This window comes from Emiliania huxleyi (genome assembly GCF_000372725.1).
Source record: "Emiliania huxleyi CCMP1516 unplaced genomic scaffold EMIHUscaffold_8, whole genome shotgun sequence".
Taxonomy (NCBI): domain Eukaryota; phylum Haptophyta; order Isochrysidales; family Noelaerhabdaceae; genus Emiliania; species Emiliania huxleyi.
The window spans coordinates 1,205,782-1,221,676 of NW_005196021.1; the positions used below are offsets into that span (position 1 = coordinate 1,205,782).

A 15,895-nucleotide genomic window follows, 5' to 3' on the forward strand; every position below is an offset into this window, starting at 1 on the left:
TAATAGCTTCAAAGAAGGACCAAGCGCACCAGCGACACAAGGGACTGTTCTACTAATCAAAACCCGCCCTCAAGGGCTGGGAATGCTGCGCTCCCACGCCACCCCCCGCGAGCCCCCGACCGCCCGACGGGCGACGGCGCCGACCCCGCGAATTCATCGCTCATCGCGGGACGCGGGGGCTCTCTCGGCTCTACGGACGGCCTACGGGACCGGCCCCAGCTTCGGCTGAGGGCTGAGGTAGAGCCCGACAAGCTGCCGAGCCCGAAGGAGGTGGGCGTGGGAAGGTGGGGTGGTCCTCACCCCGGCGGCCCGCGCACGCACGCCGTCTGAGCCTAGCGCAGCGCGAACTCGCTCTGGGCCTAGCGCAGCGCGAGATTTGCGCAGCAACCCGGCCGGGCAACCGTTTAAAAAACTTATTTCTTTTCGTGTTCTCGACAGCACCCTCTCGTTTCCTCTCTGAGGGCCCAACTGGGAACAGCTGACGCAGTCTCGCCGAGGCTCGCCCCAGTTGACTCGGCCAGACAAAACCCCCGAGAGGCGTGGGAGTACCTCGCCAGGCGCATACCGGGTACTAGTATGGACGTCTACAGCAGCTTCCTAGCCACACTTCTGCTCACCACTGCATCGCCCAGCACGGCCGCGGCGCCCTCCGCGAAGGTCGTCTCGCCCCGCCCTGCCAAGCCCGCGGCGCCCAACCCTGCCGATGAGCTCCGGGCCTTTATGGACGGCCTGGTCGGCGGCGTGGAGTGGACAGGGCAGAAGATCGCGGCGGTGGTCGAGCAGCTGGAGAGTGCGCGAGTGCAGAGCGCAAGCGACCTACGACGCCTCACCGCGCAGGCGCTCAAGGGGTCGCTCGGTCGGCCGCCGCTCGGCTCGATCCGGCTGCTCCCGGTGCAGACGTTTGAGGCGCAGGAGATCCTGGCGATGGCGGCGGCGCGCGTGCAGCAGCTCGAAAAGCCGCTTCTGCAGCGGCTGCGAGGGTTCGACAGCTGGGTCCAGTCACGCAACGCTTGGCGCCGGGTTCAGTCCCTGATGGGCGAAACGGAGGACTTCTCGGGCTCGTGGAGGATGGAGGAGCGGCACGACATGGAGCGCTTCCTCGAGCGCCTCGGGTTCAACCCGCTCCAGCGGGCGGCGGTGCTGCGCGCCGGGCAGGTGCAGGTGATTGCAAAGAAGGCGGGCCGACTACACATCGTCACGCGCGACATCCGCGGCTCGTCTGAGCTCGTGCTGCCCCTCGACGGCGGCGCTGTCGCGGGCGAAGGTGACAACAAGCGGCCCGTTCGCTACCGCGCCTTCCGCGAGGGCGGCGCGCTCGTCGTCAAGGAGACGGCGGCGGGGACGGGCGGCGCGGAGGGCGAGGTCGAGCTCTCCATCTGCCGCCGCACGCTATCCGCGGACGGTCGCATGTGCATCGACGTGCGGAAGCGGACGCCGCAGGGAGACATGGTGTCTATGAGAGTCGTGTTCACGCGCGCGCAAGGGGAGGGGTAGGGGGAGATACTCGACGTTGTTTTTTTGTGCATGTATGTGTGTATGTACTTTTAGCTTACTGGGAAAAAAGAGAGAGGGCTGAGGGGGTTGTGTTCTCTAGGCCCCTAAGGGCCCTACGCGCGCGGCGTGAGAGCTCGGAAGAGAGTAGAGAGCGAGCTTTGCATGTATAGAATGCACACGCGCGCAGTGCGTGGACCGTTGGTTTTGCCGCTTTTTCTCGATCGGACAGGATATGTCGATCACTCCGGGGCCGCCCGCAACGCGCGCCGAGATCGCTCCCGAATCTCCGCTCCCGTCAGCGGCGTCGCTCCTCGCCCCCTCCTCTCGACTTACCTGTGTGCTCGCACTCTGCGCGGACAGAGTCGGTCCCCGCCTTGCCTCTCGGGCCCTACGGAGGGGGCGCCGCCAGCTTCGCACGGCGAGCGGCGACGTAAGCGCGCCCCTTCGTGGTCGAGAGCGGGTCGGGGCAGCTGGGATGGAGCTTGGGCCCGCGCCCAGATGCTTCCCCTCTGTTCAGCTCGAGACTCCGCGCCGCTGGGTTCTCGCCGCCAAAGTCGCCTAGAGGGCCCCGGCGCATCACTCTCTCTCACGAAGCGCGGCCCCGCTCGAGCATCTCCCCGGCGCCTCCCCCACCCCGCCCCCTCTCGCTCTCCCTCGCTCTCTCTCTCTCTCTCCCCCCCCGCTGCCTGCTTTGCTGCGCCCCTTTGAGCAGCCGAGCCGGTTCTGGCAGCGGTGAAAGGCGGCGCAAAAGCCCCCGCCGCCCTCGGGCTCAGCCTCAACGAAGGAGGCGTCCGCCTCGGTGAACGGACGGTTTGACGCCATCATGATGGTCTGCGGCATCCCCTTTCGCTCGGCGTACCGGCGCATCAGTCGCAGCGTCGCCGCCGGGGAGACGGAGGGCGTGTATGCGCCGAGGAAAGCGCGCGTGCACACGCCGCCCTCTGCCGTCTCGTAGGCGGACTGGTCGTCCTTGCTCGCCGAGATGCAAAAGATGGCGCCCGCCTCGGTCTCGATCGGGTACTCGGGTCCGGAGAGGGTGTGGCGCAGCGTGTACGGCAGGTCGAGGATCGTGCCGCTGTGGCAGCAGTCGAAGAAGAACATGAGCGAGGAGCCCGCGCCGAATCGGATGGTCGTGCGGAGCTTGTCGTCCGTCAGCAGGCCTGCCATCTTGAAGTCGCAGGGCACCATCGCCTGCGGAACAGAGGCAAGCGGTGAGCACGCAAAAAAGGAGGGTGTAAGGTCGCACCTTGCACGGCCTCGTCGAGGCCGTCTGCCTCGTCGCCGCCGCGGTCGGCAGTCTGCGTGCCGTGGCCCTGAAAAGGCGTCGGCGGAGAGGTTTGTCGACGCACGAGGGGGGCGAAGGGCGGATCTGAGAGAGCTCTTCCCACCCAGCATGAGGCCCGGCATGGCATCTACAAAGCTCTCACAGAGTACGAGACCCAACCCTGCCTGCCTGGAGCCGCGTGGAGCCAGCGGCACAGCGCCTCGAGCTCGGCGAGGATATTGCGGCGATTGCTGAGCGCGCTCGGCTTGGGCTGGCCCCAGGCGGGTGTGTGGTCAGCCAGAAAGGTGACGGCGTAGCTGTTACGTATGAGCGTCTTGACCATGGCCTCCTGGTCGGGCACACAGCCCGGCAGCGCCCACTGCGTCCCCGGGTAGGAGCAGCAGATGCACAGGGCGCGCCGCTCCTTCACGGCAGCCGCGCGCCACTGCCATTTGGTCGTGCCTTCCTTGCCAGACGCCGGGCCCCGTCGACTACGCAGGTACGCGGCCCCACCGGCCGCCGCAGCCGCGGCTACGCCAGCGCCGGCTGCGAGCTCCATGTGTATCGGCCCGCTGCAGAGCTGTCTTGAATTGAATCGAGAGGGGGCCCGGCTGGGAGAGCGCCTTTCGGCAGAGACGGAGGAGTAGAGGAGGAAGCCTTCGAGCTCTAATAAAAAATTGATCCGCGACGGATCCATCCAGTGGCGGCCTGTCGCAATCACCCGCCCGCCGTCCCGGCGGTCCCGCAGCTCGCGCACATCTCCCTCTTAACCCACCTCTAACATCTCTATAAGGGATCCCTATCCTGGTACCTGGTCGAGCGGTGCTCCGGGGGCACGCCCCCGTGCACGCCTCCTCATATGACAGCGCACGGGGGCCGCTGCCTTCCCACGAGCTGGCCACACCTTCCTAAAAGAGGGGAGGACTCCGACCTGTTCCGACCTTGATCAGACCGAAGCTGAGTACTGACCTGTTCCGACCGTCATCACTTTGAACATGGGTCGGATCATGGTCGGATCAGGGGCGGAACATGGTCTGGAAATTCCCTACGTGCCGCCGCCGCTGACCGCTGTTCGAGCACGGTCGGATCAGGTCGGATCACGGTCGGAACAGGGTCGGAGTAGGAACTCGAACACGTGGTCGAACGCGGTCGGATCATGTTATGATCATACCTTTTTCCGACCGTGTTCGGAACGCTGCCGAACACCCGGTCGGATCACGGTCGAACACAGTACGGATCAAGCCTGCCTTTACATAGTAAAAAAGAAAACCAGGGCGGCTTTTCCCCTGTTCACGCCCTCACACAGGCCAAAGTTGGACCGCGCGAGATCGCCCCCTCGCGCCGTCCGTCGGGCCCGAGCTGTATGTCCGTGCCAAAGGCCTCTCCCGCCCATCGATCGCCTCTGGGCTGACTCGTGCAAGCGGTTCTCCGCGTATCGATGGTGGCCAGTAGCCGGCACTGGTTTGCCGGATGCTGCAGCACACGATAGCTGTGACGCGACAGATACCCCTCTGTGCTGCTGAGCGGGTCCCCGACGCGTGTGCGTGGACGGAATTCGACCCGCGAGGAACCTCTCGAACCGTTGGTAGCGCTCCACCTCCGACCGGACACGTCAACTGGCCCTGCGTTGAGGCTGCTGCGCATGCATACCGCCAGGGTGCTCACCACGCAGATGCCAGAGACGCGCCTATCGCGGCTGCCTCGCTTGCACACGTGTCCACAGACCTCTCCGGTTGACCACTCGGAGATCGGCAGGGCGCGAATTCGCATTTCGGTTCTTCCTCAGAGACAGAAGGCCCACTCGGCATGCTGCGAGGCAACGCCAACATGTGGCATAAAAGTGCACTCCCTGCCACAGAGAGCCACTCGGTGCAGCCGCGCAGCGGGCTCGTGGCATGACCCGATCCGTGTGGAGTGCACGAGGTGCTCGGCAACGGGTGCAGCCCTGATGCGAGCCGTGCTGGCATGCTCACGCTGTGCGCCAAAGGCTCGCCACCGCCAGGGTCACAAACCTGGTCCGCAACGCGATTGTGGCCCTGGTAGGGTGGCTTCCTCGATGGCTTGTGACCACGGCGAGCGAACATTTAGCGACCGGCTGCGCAGCCCGACGCCGACCTGGCTCACGGGACCCACAAAGCAGCTATCGCGCAGCGCCCGTCGCTACACGTAGACAGTGAACACTGGATACGTCCAACGGCGTCCAACTTGGTAAAATTCGGTCCAGCTGATTAACCCTGGTAAGTGGACAAAAGTATGCGTTTTTTGGCCTCCCCTCCCTAACATTAGCCGGCCAAAATGTGCTCCTACCGGCTAATATTAGGGAGGGGGGGGCGGTCGGGTGTCAGACCTAGCGCTAGGCGTGCGAGGCTGACGTATTTTGGACAATCCACCTACCAGGGTTAAGGGGCAAAGTCGGCTTTCCCAAAAAGGCCTGTTTTCTCGTTTTTCATGCACACCCGGACACAGCCGAGCCTCAGGCGTCCAAATCGGGGGCTGTGGGGTAGACACGGCACCGGAGGCTTGGCCCGGGGGCGAAGTGAGGGGCGGCGAGGGCTATCGCGAGCACCAAGGCGACTTGCGGGAATCACTGCTGCACACCACTGGCGCCCAGTCCGACGGCCTGACGGCGACTCATGGACTTTTCACGGGGGGGGAGGCTGCCCACGTGTTGCGTATGACCTATGCGCGTGTAGCGGTTGCCGTATCGCCAGTGTTGAAGTGATTGTGGAAGTTATCTTTCGCTGGGGGCAGCCCGGCAAGGCTACTGCGAGGCCGCAGCAGCAACACACAAATACGGCCGCCGGGGACCGATCGGCCTAGACGGCTAGCGCATGACCAGGGGAGCTGGCAGACGGTCCTCACGGACCAAGACACATAGCTGAGAGGGCACCTCCGACGCTCAGCCACCAGTAGCAGTATATCTCTCAGCTGAGCCTGGAGTTGAGGCTCGGGCCGTCACGGGAGGGGAGCACGGTTTCATCGGAACTGTCGCGCAGACACGAGCGGCAGCACGCGCCAGCGCGATGGCAGGGGTCGAGTTGCGATCGCCTATGCGTTGAACAGAGGAGTACTGGCTCCTCTCTGCCTAGAGACTGCAGTGGCAGTGTGGAGCCGCAGCCGATGCCGCCCGCTCAGACCAGCCGCAGTGACTGCGCCGCGAGCGACGTGAGCGTGTCCAGGCTGACAGACAGGCGCAGGCAGCGAGGGCCGAGCGCAGGCGCAGCGGCGCACGCAGCGAGGCGCCTGTCAAGCAAGATCCGCACGCCGGGAGCGTCGCTCGGCGTTCAATTGAGGCGCGCCAGATCCTCGCGAGATTCTCTGACGCAAGCTTTCCTACATATCTATTTTTGTACTCTTTGCTGTACTTTGGGGACGTTATATATTGTAAGTACCCGTCCTCAAAGTACAGAAGAGAGTACAGATTTCCCCTCTGCGAAGCCTGCCTTTACATAGTAAAAAAGAAAACCAGGGCGGCTTTTCCCCTGTTCACGCCCTCACACAGGCCAAAGTTGGACCGCGCGAGATCGCCCCCTCGCGCCGTCCGTCGGGCCCGAGCTGTATGTCCGTGCCAAAGGCCTCTCCCGCCCATCGATCGCCTCTGGGCTGACTCGTGCAAGCGGTTCTCCGCGTATCGATGGTGGCCAGTAGCCGGCACTGGTTTGCCGGATGCTGCAGCACACGATAGCTGTGACGCGACAGATACCCCTCTGTGCTGCTGAGCGGGTCCCCGACGCGTGTGCGTGGACGGAATTCGACCCGCGAGGAACCTCTCGAACCGTTGGTAGCGCTCCACCTCCGACCGGACACGTCAACTGGCCCTGCGTTGAGGCTGCTGCGCATGCATACCGCCAGGGTGCTCACCACGCAGATGCCAGAGACGCGCCTATCGCGGCTGCCTCGCTTGCACACGTGTCCACAGACCTCTCCGGTTGACCACTCGGAGATCGGCAGGGCGCGAATTCGCATTTCGGTTCTAGCTGATTAACCCTGGTAAGTGGACAAAATTATGCGTTTTTTGGCCTCCCCTCCCTAACATTAGCCGGCCAAAATGTGCTCCTACCGGCTAATATTAGGGAGGGGGGGGCGGTCGGGTGTCAGACCTAGCGCTAGGCGTGCGAGGCTGACGTATTTTGGACAATCCACCTACCAGGGTTAAAAACGGTCGTCCGGCGGGCGCTTCGCCATCTGGGATGGAGCCCGATGCGCGACGAGCCGTGGTGTGGTGCGCCTCGTGGTCCTCGCTCGGCGGGAGCCTGATGCTTCTGCTGGCGAGCTCGCTCTTCCAACGGTCCCACTCCTCTCACTCCCACTCTGCACTGCTCCTCCGCACGCTCGCTGGAATCGGCGCAGCTGATCTGCTCTTCTCCTTGTCCTTCATCCTCGCGCAGCTGGCACACGGGCAGGTGGGCAGCAGCCTCGGCAGGCTCGGCCCGGCGGTGTGCTCCGCCTCCGCCATCCTCAACGAGTATAGCTCGATGGTCGCCTCTCTCATGTCAGCGCTCTTTGCCTTTTATCTCCAGTCGGCATATGCGGAGGAGCGGGCCGTCACCTCGCCAGGCAGCTTCGCTCGCCATATCGCCGCCGCTTGGCTCGTTCCGCTCGCCCTCGAGGCGGCACTCGCCCTCCTCATCTTCCTCCCCGACGGCCTTCTCCATGCAGAGCATGACCTGCCGTGGTGTCACTGGAGGTGCACCCGAGACGCTCCGCTCGCGGGCCCGCGCGCGTGTTTGAGTGACCAATGTTCGATGAATACACAGGCGGCGCGCCAGGCCGTACGCCGTGCTGCAGTACGGCGTGGTCGCGGCGGCCGTCGGGGTGTGCTGCTCTGCATTTGCACGCACGCGCGCCCTCGCCCGCCGCTCGCTGCCGCCGAACATCGGGCGCCACCTCTCGCTGCAGCACCTCTCCTATCTGCTCGCTTTTCTCGTCTCGCAGCTGCCGGCGCTGGCCCACCGCTCCTGTCAGCTCGTGCCAGCATGTGAGGCGTCTCCACACCGTGGCTGGCTCGTCGATGCGCATGCCTTGACGCAGCCGTCACAGGGCCTTCTCAACGCGTGCGCTGTCCGCCTCATCCCTTACCCTTTCCATGCACCCTTACCCTTTCTCTTGCACTGGCTCCGGCGCCCCTGCACTCCCTCCGTACCATCCCTCGCGGCCTTTTGGTCCAGGTGCGTCTATCTCTCCCACGTTTGGTGGCGCTACGTCATCACCTGCCAGCACGCCTGCCACTCCAGCTGCACGCGGTGCGGCTCGTGCTGCTGGCGCTGGTGGTACGCCGGCGGCGGCTATGCCTCACCGGGCTTGGGGCGGGGCATCAAGCCGGACCCATTGGCCGACATCACGTCACGCAGCGAAAGTTCGTGCTCTTTCTTCAGCCCACTGTCGTCAAACGAGGTGGGGCTGACTCCACCGACTCCGTCGGTTCCCACCTCGGCATCGGACATCCTGGTCGGCGGCCACAGCGCTGACCCGGGCGCCTTCACATTCCACTTCGGCGTCTCCTCCAACATCCCCTCCAGCATGAAGCCAGATATAGTACGGCCGTCGCCCATCTACCCGCTTCGACCGCCGCCAGCCTTCCCGCTCTCCTCGATCGATCTCTGCGATTGCTGCGCAGCAGCGGTCTTATTCGTGCCAGCGGCACGTCTCGAGGAGCAAGAAGGAGTTACGAGGTACGAAACCTTTGGAGCGAGGTGAAAATAGAAGCGAGGTGAATAGAAGCTCCACTCGTCGTGCGATCCCGACATTGGTGCATTGCATTCTGTCGCGGGCAGTGTGACTGTGTGTTTTGGGCTTTTGAAAACCAGCACACCGCGAAGCGCGATATATAAGAGAGGAAGGAGACGCGACCATGGACGCGACTGTGGACTGACGCTAACGACGAGAAGAGAAACGACAGAAAAAAGGATACTCGCGGCATCCTCGCTGTGTAGAGAGTACGGCTCTCTCGTAGACCTGTGATGATGGTGAGTGAAGACGCATTATGCAGTTGGAGTTATACCAATCGTCGGCGGAAGCCGGAACTGGTTTCACATAAGATAAAGTCCGGTCCGCGCGCCCAGTGCTGGCGATTTACTGGTATAGCCCCCCAGAACAATCAAACACTCTACGGCCAAAACAATCAATACCCGGGTTTTCCCAGGTATACCCGCAAAATACCCGGTATTTTGCCAATTTGGCTGAATTTGGCCGCAATGGCCAATGCGCATAAAGCCGTACGTAAGGCTAGTGCCATTTCGCTGGTCGAGCGACCCGGGGGATGCCCCGCGCGCCTGACCCAGGCGCGAAAACGAATCTGCGAGGCGTGGCCGCTCACGCGGCCCGATGGGGAGGAACGGGGCGAGCCCCCTCCAACCCACCCGCGCTAGGTCTCGGGCGGCGAAGGGGTCACTCCCGACGACCTCGGGAACTAGCCGGGGCAGTCGGAGAAGTGGCAACTCCGTGCACTGACGGTCGGCCGTCAGAAAACACGCCTCCGTGGCTCGGGTTACACCAATCCTCGCTACCCAACGCGGCCAAAGGATATCCACCTCGAGAAAGTACCAGAGCCTCAGACTCGGCTCAGATCCCGAAAATTTGATGATTCCACGGAGTTTCGTAATTTACCATACCACTCTCTGCTCATACCATACCACTCCCTAGGAGAATCAAATAAGTGGTAAATACCACTCATTTACCAGTAAATCGCCAGCACTGCGCGCGCGCGCGCGCGCGCGCGCCACCACGCCCCCCCCCCCCCCCCGCCGCTCCTTCTCTAGGCTCAGCTCGACTATCCATCACCACTCGTCCTCCTCAACCTCCAGCTCCGCCTCCGGGTCCGCCCCAGCGCCTGCCCCGTGGCCGTGCCGCGACTCCTCGCCGCGGTGCGGCGGCCGCGCCAAACGGCGGCGGCCGCTCCTCTCGTGCACGCCCGCCTCGCCAGCCTCGCTCTCCTCGTCGTCCTCGTCGCCGCCATCGGCGAGAACGGCGGTGTCGCGCCCCATGAGAAGCAGCCGCCCAATGCTCGTCACCACCGCCGTCCGGTACCCGCCCGCGGACAGCGACGTCGGATGCTCGCCTGGGCGCAGCTGCAGCGGCACCTCGCCCGCCGTCGGAGCGACGAGCGCGCCAGTCCGTCCGAGCTGCAGATTGGCGTTTGAGCCCCAAGTGAGGAGCGCCCGTCGCCCCTCGCTGCCCGGCGCGGTCAGCGCGGCGGAGTGCAGCTCGCCAGCAGCGATCTGCTCGACTCCCGACGCGACGTCGCACGCGTCTGCCCGCGTCGGCGCCGCGCGTCCGACCTGGCCGTAGAGGTTGTCGCCAAACGCGCAGACCCGGCCATCCGAGAGGAGGAGCAGGGAGTGGTAAGCGCCCGCGGCCGCGCCCACCGCCCGCAACGGTGCGCACCTCCCCTCCCTCAGGTCCCACGCCGCGCCGGCCGCGCAGCAGCTTGGCCCATCGCACGCAGCGGCGCCCTCCTCCGCGCCGCCTTCCCTGCTCCCCGTGTCGCCGCCGCCGCCGCCGCCGCCGCCGCCCTCCCCACCGCCGCCGCCCTCCCCGCCGCCGCCGCCCTCCTCCCCGCCGCCGCCCTCCCCACCGCCGCCGCCGCCCGCCGCCCCACCGCCGCCGCCGCCGCCAGCCGCCCCGCGCCTCTCGACCGGAGAGGGCGCCGGAGTCATCCCCGGCACGGCTGCCCACCGAGGCATCGGATCGACCGGCGACGGCGACGCGCGCAGAAGCTGCCCGTGGTGGTTGGCGCCCCACGAGTAGACGTCTCCCTCCTCCGTCAGCGCGAGCGTGTGGTAGCCGCCCGCTGCGACGGCCACCACGCGCGGCGGCGCAGCCGTCGCCGCCGGCGCGCTCTCCGGCCTGTGCCGCGGGGGTAGCCTCACCGCACCGGGAGGGAAGAGCCGGACCGCAGCCTCGCTAGGGGGAGGGACCGGCGCCCAGCCCAGCTGCCCGTGCGAGTTGGAGCCCCACGTCCACACGCGGCCCTTTGCGGACAGTGCGACCGAATGCACGTGCCCGCCCGCGAGGTGGACGACAGAGTCCTCGGCCTCGATCCCCGGCAGCAGCAGGCGCGCCGCCGAGCCGTCCCTCTCTAGCCCCGGCGCCGCCGGCGGTGCCGCGCCCGTGCCCTCGTCCCCTGGCTCCCCCACGGAGTCCGCCTCGTCGTCCTCCTCGCCGCCGCCGCACGAGAGAACGGCCGGCCCTCCCCCGGCGTGCACAAGCGTGTGGAACCCGCCGCACCCAAACACCGGTAGCTCGCCGTCGGGCAGCAAGCCCGCCACGCTCGAAGCGAGGCCGGGCTCGGCGTCGTAGTCGAGCCCGCCGTCGAGCGAGCGGCAGAGCTGGCGCGCCGCGTTCTCGCCCCACGTGTAGAGCCCGGACGCCGGCGCCGCGCCTGCGCGCTCGGCTGCGCTCCTCGAGGCGCTCCTCCCCTCCGCCCACGCGAGGAGGTGGAAGCCACACACGCGCACCGCTCGCACGGACGCGTCGCCGCCGAGGAAGGCGGACGGCTCGTACCCGCCGTCGACGTCGGCCTCGTCCTCGCCCTCGTCGCCGCCCCCCCCCTGCCCCGCCCCGCCCTCCCCCCTCCTCCAATGCGAGCTTCCCTCGCCGACCGACGCCTCCGCCGCCCCGGCCCCCTCGGGCGCGCCCGCGCCGGCGGCCTCGTCGCCGAGCGCCGTCTCGTGGAGCAGTGAGGCGGACGGGTGCTCGCCCCACACGACGAGGTGCCCGCTGCGCGAGACGGCGGCCGAGAAATAGGCGCCGGCGGCGAGGAGGGACGGCGGGTCCGCCTTGGGCAGAGGCAGCTCCGCCCGCTGCGGCATCCCGTCCCAGCGCACGCCGCGCGTGCGCGCGAGCTGGTAGCGGCCGTTGTATCCAAAGGACCAGACGTGAGACGCGTTGCAGAGGGCGAGCGTGTGGTACTCGCCGAGCGCGAGCGCGGCCGCGCCGAACTCGACGCCTCCGAACGGCTCGGAGCTGTGCGCCTCGCCGACTTGCGACGCGTTGCTCGCCTCTGCGCCGAGCTGGCCGAAAGAGTTGTCGCCCCACAGCAGCAGCCGCCCGCCGCTGGTGCGAGCCGCGGAGTGGTACGACGAGGCGGCGACCTCCACCACCTCCTCGCCCGCGCGCAGCGGCAGCGGCACCGCCGCCGCCTCGGCAGCCACGTCAAACTCCGCCTCGAACTCGGCCTCGCTCGGCGGCGCGCCGGCCGCGCCGCTCAGCACCGAGGCGGTGAAGCCGCGCCGGCCCTCGCCCAGCTGGCCGTGGGTGTTGTCCCCCCAGCCGAGGAGGCGGCCGCCACTCGTGCGGGCGAGCGAGTGCGAGGCGGCCGCGGCGAGGCCGACCACCGCCTCGCCCTTCTCGAGCGGGAGAGGCACCTTGAGGGGCGTCTCGACGGCGTGCTCGGTCCGCGCGCCCAGCTGCCCGAACCCGTTGTCGCCGAACGCGTAGACGGCACCCGACGCGCCGAGGACGAGGGTGTGCAGCTCCCCGCACGCGACGGCGGTGGCGTGCTCGGGCAGCGGGACTCGCGCCGGCAGCGCGAGAGGCGCGTCCAGCATCTCCAGCTCGGCGGGCGCCACGCTCATCGGCGTCTCCTCAGGAAGCACGCCGCACTGCCCGTGCCCGTTGTCGCCCCACGCAAACACCTCGCCGGAGGCCAGCACGGCGGCAGAGTGCATTCGGCCTGCGCAGGCGTCGACTGCCGCCGCCGCCGCAAGCCCACCGCTCCGTCCCGGCCACCGCAGCGCGTACGGCTGCCACGCCGTGTACGGGAGGCGCGAGGCGGAGAGCGGCCGACCCAGCTGCCCCATGGCGTTGTCCGCGAAGGCGTACACCGCGCCGGAGGCCGTCCGCACGAGGAGATGAAGTTCGCCCGCAGAGAGGCTCACGATCCGCTCTCCGGCCGGTAGCCCGAGCGGCTGGGTGCTCCCGCTCCCCGCGCCGTCAAACAGCAGCAGCAGCGGCGCCGGAGCTGCAGCAGCCCGCTCGGCGGCAGCGGCCAAAGAATACGGCGCTGCAGCGGCGCTATCCAGCAGCGGGTAGGGCGCGCTGTCTGGAGGTGAGCATGACCCGCAGGATAGCGAGCAGGTACGCGCCATGAAGCCCGCGTTGTCCTCGCAATGGCCGACAGTCGCCCAGAAATAACAGTCGCCCTTCAGGTCGGCGCATGCGAGCGCCGCTTCCGGGACGGCATCGGTTGCTTCCGCAAGCAGCAGGAGCAGTATCATCCGGCTTCTCCCCAAATACTACCCGGGTATCTCACATTTACTTGATAAACCAGCCGATCCAACAATCCTTTCACACCGGACGGTAGAGCCAAATCTGACGGCCAGAAAGCTCACCAGCCTCGCAACACATGTCATACCCATCCCTGACAAGCGTGGTTTGACTCACAGAAGCCGCAGGCCACGTGGAGACATAGCTACGTGACCACGCAAAACACGCCCGGAGACGGCTCACATCCCGATATCCCGGGCTCCAACAATGGTCCCACTATCGGGCCTATCGCGGTCCGACATCGATCTACTTGGCTGTCCCCAGCCCACAGGTACCGGGTGCACCCAGCCTGGCCGCAAGAGGGCGGGCCCGGGCCGAGCCTCCCACTCAGAGGTCCATTGAAGTCGTCCGCGGCGCCGTCCCGAAGCAGCAGCCGCGGGAGCGGGAGCGGGGAAGCTCGTACTCGGCCCGACGCGATAATGTTGACAACAATGCAATGCCAACTGTGCGTACAATGACTTGTACACACATCACCTGGGTCGTGATGGTCCATATGAAGGATGGACAGAGTCACGCACATCGCCTACACGGTCTGAGGGTGGTGAGGACTGATACATGCCCGGGTCGGGTTGAGTGCGCTCGGAGAAGAACAAAGTGTGAACTATGCGCCAAATGCGCTGGTCAAGGGGACAGGAGGATGTTGTGTGTGACAGGGCTGCCTGGAGCAGCCCCAAGCTGGAGGCCTTCGTCCACAGGGACCCGTCAAGGAGCGTCTTCTAGCATTGTCTGCACCACTGTCACGGATCACGCAAGGCCGCTACGGAGACGAGCAGCTCCGAATCCGCGGCAATCTTCATGCATCCAGGCGTCACAGTCAATATCAGTGGTCTAGCCACCGCCATGCACAGCTTGACGTCGATGTCTCCAGGCTGGAGTGCCTGTATCCTTTGTTACGCCGCTCGGAGGTCTGATGGAGCCGCAGAACGCCTGGGGCTGTGAGGGCGTCAGGCGGTGCCGCAGATAGACTTCTACCTCATAGCGCGCACCGAGTTATCCGTGCCGGGCCCTGGCCGCCGCCAGCGGACGGTGCTCTACCAGCAAGGTACCTACAGGGCACATTGTTGGACTTTGGCGGCCGATTTGCGCTCGAGCCGCCGCGCGGGAATCAGCACCGGCAGGCAGCAAGAGCACGACTGGCGACCGAGAAGCCAGCAGTGCTGCGCCGACACATGCCGGTCTGGACAGTGCGCGAAGCAGCCGCATGCGGCCTTACAGAGGCCGAGCGCGCGGTGATTGTTGGACGGTCACGTCGTTTCGGTTTATCGGGACGCGCCGGGATATCAAGTAAATGCGAGATACGCAAGAGCCAAGAGGAAGGGTTTGCACTTTTTGGCGGGTGGGGTCTGGCGCTCGCGCCCACGAACATGGCAGTCACCTCGTCGCCTTGTCTGTCGTGTGAAAAAAAAGAGTGAAAAAAGCGGCCCGAGACAAACCCCAACCCGCCCAACAACCCAACCCAACCCAAAAAGCACGGTTCTGAAGTTGGGCCCTCGGCCTAAACAAGCGGCCAAAACACAAGAGAAGAAGACTCTCTCTCTCTCAAAACACTTGCAACCCGTTCGAAACGCGAGAGTGGCACCGGCGTGTAGCCTCGAAGGGGCAGCCGGGGTCTCGCGTTTAGGGTCGTACAAGGATGTAAGACAAGAAGCAGGGCGCGAGCCGCGCACAAAAGGCGCAGATTTCACTGTATACTGAGTGAGCAGGATTTATTCGTCGAACCAAAAGTTGCCACGGCCGTTTCCATCGGTTGGACGTTGCTTGCAACTCATGTATATGCCACCACCTCCGGCGGAGGGCGACGCCTTCGACCTGCAGTGCCCGTCGCCCGCCCGTCTCTCCCACCGCCGCCGCCCTTCCCGAATGCTCGCCGCCGCGCCCTCCAGGTGGGAGGAAGTGGTCGAGCTGCTGAGCCAGCTCGAGCTCAAGTTTGACGCGCTCGTCATCGGATGTGCCGCCCTCTTCTACGCCTACCTCGCTGGACACCTGGAAGGTAGTTTCGGCCGGTTAGAGGCGATTTACGACAAGCTGAGGGGAAGGTTGAAGGAGAGGCTTGCGCCCTCTACTCGTATGCTCTGAGTCAGCTCTCTAGACTACCAGCTCCAGTCAGGGCTGCGCAGTCCGGCAGTAGCTTTGCTGACTGCAGCCACTGAGGGAGGAGAAGGGAGTGGGCGTCCCTCGCTTCTACTGCACATGTACGCGTGTCACGCTCTGAACACGTGAATGACCGCGGTAGTCCCACCTGATTCGTTGCTCTACACCCGCACGGTGTGGCATCGCCACCGTTTTGCGGCACCGCGAGTCGCACGAAATTCTCTTCGATTGCCATACTTGCTGCACCAGGACGCATGCGGCCACCCAACTCTACCACGAGTCTGCGGTACACAGCAGCTCTCGGCGACGTCGAGATCGCTGTGACGGGGTGCCACGTCCACGTCGTGCCCTCGTGCCGCACACAATGCGGCACGATGTCGCCCGCATCGCCCCATCACCCATCAGCAACCCGCCGCTCCCCGGCGCGCCCCTCCTCTCCTCCACTGCCTCTCTGTCCCAGCGGCCGGCGGCGCTGTGGCGGCGGTGTCGACTGCTGCGGCAGTGGTTTCGCCAATGGCCGGCGGCCGGGCGGCGGGGCGTCGCTCCACCGCCTCATGCGCCGCCGCTTCGCCGCGCCGCACCTTCCATCTCCCCGCCTCCGCCCACCTCTCCCCGCCTCCCCTCCGCCTCCGTGGGGGGTTCCCCACCCGCGCCCCCCCGCACCACCGCCGCCTCCCTCTCCGCTCGACCTGCTCCTCACAACCGGTTTCACATGGTCCACACGCACACACACGCTGCACACGATTGGCTCGGGAGCCGACACGAGGCGCACTGTCACCG

General features: G+C 66.0%; 3 protein-coding genes across 3 annotated transcripts; 1 reads left to right on the top strand and 2 right to left on the bottom strand.

Annotated features, from left to right (window-relative positions):
- Positions 1-1,882: 1,882 nt before the first annotated feature.
- Positions 1,883-3,408, bottom strand: EMIHUDRAFT_433076 (putative metacaspase protein; the record flags this gene model as incomplete). The annotated part of the gene is made up of 4 exons (XM_005759676.1): positions 2,922-3,408; positions 2,748-2,807; positions 2,128-2,685; positions 1,883-2,035 (listed from the first exon to the last, which is right to left on the bottom strand). Exons 1-4 carry the CDS (start codon positions 3,315-3,317, stop codon positions 1,883-1,885), a joined length of 1,167 nt encoding a protein of 388 aa, XP_005759733.1. The 5' UTR covers positions 3,318-3,408.
- Positions 3,409-6,948: 3,540 nt separating this feature from the next.
- Positions 6,949-8,455, top strand: EMIHUDRAFT_97113 (hypothetical protein; the record flags this gene model as incomplete). Its single annotated transcript, XM_005759677.1, has 3 exons — positions 6,949-7,445; positions 7,516-7,812; positions 7,927-8,455. 3 exons carry the CDS (start codon positions 6,949-6,951, stop codon positions 8,453-8,455), a joined length of 1,323 nt encoding a protein of 440 aa, XP_005759734.1.
- Positions 8,456-9,534: 1,079 nt separating this feature from the next.
- Positions 9,535-12,975, bottom strand: EMIHUDRAFT_198732 (hypothetical protein; the record flags this gene model as incomplete). Its single annotated transcript, XM_005759678.1, has 5 exons — positions 9,535-10,209; positions 10,393-10,791; positions 10,894-11,158; positions 11,447-11,898; positions 11,971-12,975. 5 exons carry the CDS (start codon positions 12,973-12,975, stop codon positions 9,535-9,537), a joined length of 2,796 nt encoding a protein of 931 aa, XP_005759735.1.
- Positions 12,976-15,895: the final 2,920 nt, after the last annotated feature.